Source organism: Lygodium microphyllum, chromosome 27, assembly GCF_053477565.2.
Source record: "Lygodium microphyllum isolate KBCC chromosome 27, Lygodium_microphyllum_v1.1.10, whole genome shotgun sequence".
Taxonomy (NCBI): Eukaryota; Viridiplantae; Streptophyta; class Polypodiopsida; order Schizaeales; family Lygodiaceae; genus Lygodium; species Lygodium microphyllum.
The window spans coordinates 51,859,725-51,868,128 of record NC_141161.1 but is presented as its reverse complement, the minus strand read 5'-3'; the positions used below and the strand labels follow the sequence as shown (position 1 = coordinate 51,868,128).

Here is an 8,404-nt window from a genome sequence, read left to right as displayed (position 1 = left end):
TCAGACAGACTTGTTTTAAACTTCCAACAATCCTCTACAACGATGCAAAATTCCTCTTCCATTCTATTCTTACTAATTACAACATGTAACAATGTATAGAGATGCAAATGTACCTACGCATAATACCAATAATAGTTTTGCATATCCTATATTAACATTTCCTTTTCAATGCTTTCTATCTTGAATTTTGCTCCACCAAGTTCTTTTCAATGCTTAGAAGCACTATTGAGTTAAATAACTCTCCATAGAGCTTTCAATAAGAATAGGTGGGGCTAATGTTCTACTATCTTAAGTGGGGCGCATTTTGTCTTTTTCTTTTGCAAAGGGGCTAGGAATTTGTTTTCTACCTTTGAATGAGACCTATTGTGTTGATTTTTGAGGCTGTCAGGACAATAACTAAATTACATGCACCTAAAGGCCGAACAAACCACATCATTTGCACGCAACTTGCTTTAAAGGCACTTGAAAAAGACTAACAATAGATAGGTTTGACATAGAGAAGGATGTGGGTGACCTACAAAGCTGAAAACTACCTTATACCTTGCAAAAGGTATTGGTCGTGCAATTCTTCTACATAAAGCTTTGGAAGCAAGGGGACCATGTGAGGGCTAGTCAAGGACATCTCATGTCTAGATTTGGGATCTTGAAGGGGTTGAGTCTTTGCAATCTTGCCCTTAGATGGAAAGGGTGTTGACAAAAGGCATTGGGGTTTTAGATTATAACTTATGCTTTGCTAAGCACAAGCTTCAATAGTGTATGACAGAGCCATAATTGTAAGCTTTAGTTTATGTGACACTTCTGGTACACCATAGCACTAGGCTTATAAGTCACTCCTGTTGGATTCCTAGCACAAGCTTACAAATCACTTTTGGGGGCTTATGAATCACTTTCTATTGGACCATAGTGCAAGGTTATGTATCATAACATGAGGTGAACAGAGGATCGATGAGCCTTATAGCACAAGCTTATGTATGAGGCTTATGATGAGCGGATAAATGAGCCATATAGCCGAAGCTTATAATGTCTCGCCATATAGTATAAGACTAATTATGAGGGGTAGAGTTAAGCCATTATATACCAGAATCTACATAGAGGATTGCTGTACCAAACAATCCCATTGACAGTCAGTTCTTTGCCACAAGCTGACATAGAGCGATCCGTGGTAGTAAGTGCAAGCTGGAAAGGCAGCGCATGGATCGATCAGAGAAGAAGCCCTTTCTCGATCAAGAAGCCGGTTCATGTGGTGTGCTGGATGGGAGGGCATCCACAACAAAGGAATGGATGGTGGCAAAGCTGCGCAGGGTGGGCATCTGACTTGTCCAGAGGATCAGAGAGAATAGCAGATTAAGATTGGGGATTAGTGATAATTTAGGATCAATTGAGTACTAATATAGATCATTCAGGTTGGGATTATTTAGCAATAAATGACTGCAAGTTGGGATTAAGGATAGTTCAAGTTGGGGTTATTCGGATTAGATATACATCAGATTGGGATCAGAGCTTGGGATTACAAGATAGGGATTGCAGAGACTGTATGATTGGGGATTGAGCTGGGATTAGAGCTGATTCATAATGGGGTTGAAAGACAGGGATTGCAGAGAATCCCAATTGGGAAATGGAATATTGGGATTAGAGCTGTGTCAGGAGGGGATTAAAAGATAGGGATTGCAGACACTTCAGGTTGGGGATTATTATGGGATTAGCGCTATTTCAGGAATGGGATTAAGAGACAGAGATTGCAGAGAATTGGGATTAAAGAATAGGGATTGCAATCAATTCTGAGTGGGACTGGAATGTGATCTTAGCATTGCATTAAGGTGTGATTAGATAGCTGGATTAAAGCTGTTTCTCGCAGCGCTGATTTTATTAAGTACAGTTGGGGTTTGTGGTTTCTGCAGGTGGGTGCAGAGGCGTTGGGCACCTTCTTCCTGATGTTTGCTGCATGTGGGTCGATCATGGCGGATTGGGATGTGATGGTGCAGGCCGTGACAGTGGCCTTCGCCCTCGTGATGCTCATCTCCTCCCTCGGCCCCGTCTCAGGCGCCCATTTGAACCCCGCCATAAGCTTGGCTTTCGCCGCCACCAAGCAATTCCAATGGCATGAGGTAGTTAATGATCAGACTCCTCGTTTCCTGGCCCCTTTCTTTCTTTCAATGTTGCAGCTGCCTCCATTTCTTGCATTGGCTTGCTTGAACAACAACAATTTTTAGGGCCTTTCATGCAAGAAGTGCACTTGGGTTGCCTCATCCACAATAAGTTTTAGAGTTTTTCACGTTGGGTTGCCTCATCCACAATAAGTTTTAGAGTTTTTCATGTTGGGTTGCTTCATCCGCTTGAAGTTTAGAGCTTTTCATGCACAAAGTGCTTTGGGCTGCTTGATCCGCAAGAATGTTTAGGTCTTTTCATGCGTGAAGTGAATTGGGTTGCTTCATCCACAGGAAGTTTTCATCTATGAAGTGAATTGGGTTGCCTGATCCAATAAAAGTCATAGACATTTTCATACATGAAATGAATCCCTATTTTCCATTGGATTGCTTGATCCATTAGAAGTTTTAGACATTTTCATACATGGAATGGATCCCCATTTCTAGAACTTAGAGACAACTCATGAGCTCCTACAAGAGAGTTACTCCATACCTAGCTTCTTTGAAGTAGGGGGTCGAAGAATGTATGCTTCCTTTCAATAGGATTGAAGGCTCTTTGAGGTAGGGGTTGGAGAAGGTATGCTTCTTTGTGATAGGGATTGGAGATTGTAGCTATATGGCTGCAAAAGAAAGAAAAATAAAAGAGAATTTTGGTGTTTGTGTGTGTGTGTGTGTGTTGGGGGGGGGGGAGGGGGGTCGTCATTGCAACAAGCTAGATATGGACTCGCTCCCTCACAAGAGCTTATGATCTTGACACTACCAAATGGGGATAAGGAGCTCATGACATTGAAACTAGTATATGAGGGATCAAGATAACGAGTATAGCAGGACTCATGCAAGCCATGTCCCCCATTGTAACACGTCAAAATTGTCCCTTCAATAAACTCACATGATAACATATAGTCATGAAAACCCCAAATATGATTGTGTTAAATGAATCCATCAGTGTGGGTTTCTGTTTTACAAACCATACCTTCATGTGTTGCCTCTGCATTTTGATATCATTGATTAACTCATATTACATGAATGAAAAGCGACTAAATTGATGGCTAACTCATGTGATAGGATATAAGAATGGACATCATATATTAATGATGTGACCAATGTTGTCCAAATTTGAATTGAGATAGGAATGGGTGCAACACAATGGTGTCGTAGATGGGGTTAGTGGTGGGGGCACCTTAAATGTTTCAAAATCTTTCGTCTAAAAATGGCAAATCCACTTGACTTGATTCAAAATCACTCCAAAGCCATAAGTCAAGTTTTTGTATCTGCTTCTAAGAATGCTTATTGTAAACATTGCACAGGTGCTATGGTACATTGGGGGGCAGGTAGTAGGGGGCACAATTGCAATGTGGGTGGTGAAAGAGATATATGGGGCTAGTGATTCTGCAGCCCTCACACAACCCTCTGGTGGGTGGGCTCAATCCTTCTTCATGGAGATGGTGCTAGCCTTCAGCCTTGCCTTTATTGCTACAGCTATGAACATTCTTCCTAATATTGTGAGTATATCATGAGTACTACATTGGACTAAGAGAGAGATGCTTAACTACTTTTGTGTGTGTGCGTGCGTGCGTGTGTGTGTGTGCGTGTGCGTGTGCGTGCGTGCGCGCGCGCGTTTATTGCTTTCGAGTTGCTTGCATACATAGTCAAGAGTGACCCCATGCTAAAAGAGAAATATCTATCCTTTACTTCACTTTGTTGTGTTCACACATATTCAAGAGTGACCCCATGCTAAAATTGAATTATCTTTCCTTTAGTTCACTTTGTTGCTTTCACACATATCCAAGAGTTCCCCATGTTAAAAATGAAATATATGTGCTTTAGTTTGCTTTCTTGAAGAATCTCTTTTCTTTCACTTTACTTTCTTCAACTATACTTCTGTCTCAAGGATGACCCATTGAAAAAATATTTTAGATGTGCATTCATTAACATATGATGTATCCTCACAAGTATGTGAGAAGTAAACAAGATCCTTTAGATGTGTATCACTTATCTTACAAAAAGTTGTCGATCTTTTAGATGTGCATCCATTCACATATGATGTATCCTCACATGTATGCATGAAATAACCAAGATCCCTTCTATATGTGTCACCTATCTTACAGAAAGTTGCCTAAGTTGGGCACATTAAGAGGCAATGTGTGTGTAAATGATAAGAAACATAACAATGCATATAAAGTCAAAGAACATTGTGCCTATGAATTGTAAAGAGTGTTTACTTTTGTCCCATGGGCAAGCAAAAGCATCTTCATCCTCATTACAAGTGGTTGTATACCATCCAAATATTCTCTCTTGAAGCCAATCTAAACTACTTTCCAAGCAACACAAAGCTTTAGATGCTTTCTTTAAAATTTCATGGGTTCATATAGTATTGGATGTAGACATGTCACTAGCACATTGATCTAGATTATTGTCTTGGTAGAGAGTCACATTAACTCTAGTATGGCCTTTTGATAACAACTTTGATTTCAAAAGTCTAAGAAATGAATCCAACCCATGGCATAATCACATTAGAACAAATGCCTTCTTTGATATAGCTATATTGATGGTAGGCTTGGAGCTTCTAGAGATTGTCATGGCTAGTGTAAACATTTATGTAGCATGTTGTATCTCCTCATCATGTCTTTAAGATCCAAGTTTGCCATGTTGTGATTTCACATGGTTTAACTAGTAACATTTGTAAAACCAATGCTTTCTTTGATCTAATAGTAGTTAGACTAATGGTAAGGTTGGAGTTTTCAAAGATTGCCATGACTAGTGTGAACATTTGTGAAAAGGTTGCAGTTTCCTCTTTCATGTGGCACATGTTGCAAGAATGACTCAAACTCTAAAAGGTTCCTATGCATATATTTGTTAGTAACTACTTGCGTGGATGACTAAATGTTCAATATATAGTCCAAAAGGGGTTGCTTTTTAATCAAAATATGACCAATCTACTAGTAGTAAGAAAATCATGGCATGTAGTGTAGGCATATGCTATATACCTTTCTTAGTTCATTGGCAAATAGGTGTGATGATATGCACACATGTCTCCTCAACCCATAATCTTAGATTTTATAACATATATATACTTGACACCTAAAAGGAAGGCAAATCAACTTTACCCCATTTCCATGCAAAAATTTTAGTTTTTTTAGTGCAAATGATGTTAGTGTCTAGACAATGGTGTGCACGTGTTGCATTATTGGCTCCTCAACCATAGTCTTAGATTTTATAGTGCATGAACTATTGACAAGTAAAAGCCTGAAGGAAAATTAGCTTTACCCCATTTCCATGGTATAGTCTCTCAATAGTCTTAATTTCTAGTGCAAATGATGCTAGTGGCTAGACAACCAATAATCTCAATAACCTAATTTGATATATATTATTCCATGGAACTACCTTAAATTTTGAACAATGTAAAAATGCTTATTTTTTCTTACTACTTTCTTAAAAGTGATATTCATCATCATGTGAATACTAGTCAACGTAGCATATGCATACTATGTTCTAAGTACCTAGTTTCTAGCTACAAATCCATGGTTGAAAGTATCACTTTTAGACAACAGGGTCTATTTTACTATTTGTATGCATTTGGCTACATATGATGACCAACTAAAATTTTTTTGTAGCATGATCTTTCTATTGTAACATATTGCATTTAACTTCATAATTTAAAGAGGTTTGTCCAAAATCCAATGTAACTTAAAATAGAATGGATTAATTTCATACTATATTTTTGTACATCTACTCTTTTCATTTTCTAGAAGTTTTCAAGACGTATTGACATCATACATCCATTTTATCAAGTCTCTTAGAAGCTAATCGATCAAAAGTTGGAATTCAACATAATGTTTAAAGATGCATGAAATGTTCTTTGGAAACATAAAGCTAAAACAAAAAAGTGAATAATGGGATGATAGTTCTACACTAATTAAGCATTGACATCATGCTTCAATAAAGTGTCTATCCTTGATTTAAAACTCATGGTGTTGTTCCATGTATACTTTCCTACACAGATATTACTCATCTTGACATCAAATCTAAATGCTACTCATCCTCATGGCTCATTTGGTGCCCATTTTGTAGGATGGCATACAAGGAGGGGTTGCAATTGGGCTAACTGTTGCTATGAACATGATATTAGGAGGGTATGTCACCTTTCATGTTAGCAATAGAGCATCTAACTTGGATTGTGAGCTCATTGAATGGTGGAGAATATGTCACTTCATTACTATGATATGTTTTCTCTGCTAAATGTTATTTTCCTCTCTTTGTGTAATTGCAGTGAAACATCAGGAGCATCAATGAATCCAGTGAGATCTTTGGCCCCAGCCATAGTTCAAAATAACTACAAACAATTATGGATATATATTTTTGCACCTACAATAGGAACCACCTTGGGTGCATTTTCTTTTCAACTCATCCACTCAAACCCTAGTTAATGGAAAACAAATTTGTAGTTCACATTAACTACATTAGTAAGATGGTATAAACTTTGTACATCTAGTCATAAACTCATTTATTCAAACTATTGTGTACTCCAAAATCACATATACAAATCAAAATCACTTAGTTAACATCTCTTTAGTGAGAGCTAATCAACATGTATGAATCATGTATTTTAGGAAAGCCAAAAAACCCTTCAACAATGTACACTCTACATTATCATGCCTCACATGAATGTATATGAATCAATTGATCTCTCTTTAATGACTAAGGAAAAAAGTTCCAACATGTTACCTTCTTATGGTTTTTGTAAAACATGGTTATGCCCATAAACATCATTTCTAACATACTTTTCCAATCACATTCACTTCTTGCCATGATCGTTGGTTTCTATTAAGTAGTCTATTATTGAAAGAATCATTGTGCATTCTCTTACTCCCAAAACGTGCCTAGGTATAAATGCAATAGGCTCTAATTCAAAGTCTACATGATTGGAACTAAAAATCTTATATGCAATATGAAACTTCTACTTGTGCTTTATAGTCGTATAAATGACCACCCTTACAAACTAACTTGGAGTTGTATTTTGTTTGATGCATTGATGCACACATGCAAATAAGCAAACATTGTTGGTTGGGTCGTACATGAAAAGGCTATAAAGAGCATTAGGTGATCGCATCCATCCCTTCACATTGATTCATGTAAAATCAAATCCATCATCTCAATAGTAATCACTTATGTTCATGATGGAAGCGTCCTAAGATTATCAATTTAGAAATAGTAAATAATATGTTGATGGTTAACATGTAACTTAAGCAACATTTTCCATAAGCCCCATGGCTTAAATGCCCAATCATGGCCAAAATTTGAGTTCTGAACATTCCCTTGAGCTTCAATCACTTCAAAAAATTAATTTACACACACACACACACACACACACACACACACACACACACACACTCTCTCTCTCTCTCTCTCTCTCTCTCTCTCTCTCTCTCTCTCTCTCTCTCTCTCTCTCTCTCTCTCTCTCTCTCTCTCTCTCTCTCTCTCTCTCTCAAGGATTGATTAAACTAACCCATTGCAAGTGATTGAGCATAATAGAAATGAGAAACCTTTACAACATTCTTTTTGAATTGTATTACATATTGAACATAAGCAAGGAAACATCACTTTGTTAACTTCAAGAGTTAATCATTAGTATTTTCTTATGCAAGGAGAGTGAAAAAGTAAAGTTCACATACCCTCTTTCAATGAAGACCCAATTCATATGCTTAAATTCACCTCCAATGCGGTTGCTTGGGGGGTTACCTCAAAAAATGTAAGTGTACCACATGCATCAACAAAAGAGTTATTTTATTTAGTTAAACCTACATGATTATATTTACAAAAGATTTTTCAATTACAATTTGGAAACAATGCATAAGTTTCTTAAAGGAAAAGGGGTCACTCTATTATCTTACAACATGTAAGGAAAGGGTATTTTCTGATATCCTTTGAATGGATGTGATATAGAGGGTTTACATATAGTGACACCCCCCCGCCCCCCCCCCCCCCCCCCCCCCAAGTGGGGTTATAGCTTTAGTGTGTGGATGCAGGCAATGAGTATGGCCAAATACCAAAACCTGACTAAAACACTTTCTAATATAATCAATACCTTACAAAGATATTGGAAATGAGATTCTTTGTTAAAAAAAGGATCAATGTGACTTGACTCAAAGATTATGCTTTGCTCAACTCTAACTAGGCTTACCTACATAAACATGAGCTTCAAAGTCCACTTATTCTCATAACCACATAATCTACTTTAGTAACCCCTCTCTTTTCACAAG

General features: G+C 37.6%; 1 protein-coding gene across 2 annotated transcripts; it reads left to right on the top strand.

Annotated features, from left to right (window-relative positions):
* The first annotated feature begins 616 nt into the window (after window positions 1-616).
* Window positions 617-6,908, top strand: LOC148012321 (aquaporin NIP6-1-like). Of its 2 annotated transcripts, none has more exons than XM_087669347.1 (5): window positions 617-1,302; window positions 1,899-2,105; window positions 3,452-3,646; window positions 6,216-6,277; window positions 6,415-6,903. In XM_087669347.1, the coding sequence occupies exons 1-5, from the start codon at window positions 1,192-1,194 to the stop codon at window positions 6,569-6,571; spliced, it is 732 nt and encodes a 243-aa protein (XP_087525473.1). In that variant the 5' UTR covers window positions 617-1,191; the 3' UTR covers window positions 6,572-6,903. The 2 variants fall into 2 exon arrangements, with proteins under 2 accessions (XP_087525473.1, XP_087525474.1); XM_087669348.1 differs by lacking the exon at window positions 617-1,302 and adding an exon at window positions 1,322-1,817 and having other exon boundaries at window positions 6,415-6,908.
* The last annotated feature ends 1,496 nt before the right edge of the window (window positions 6,909-8,404 follow it).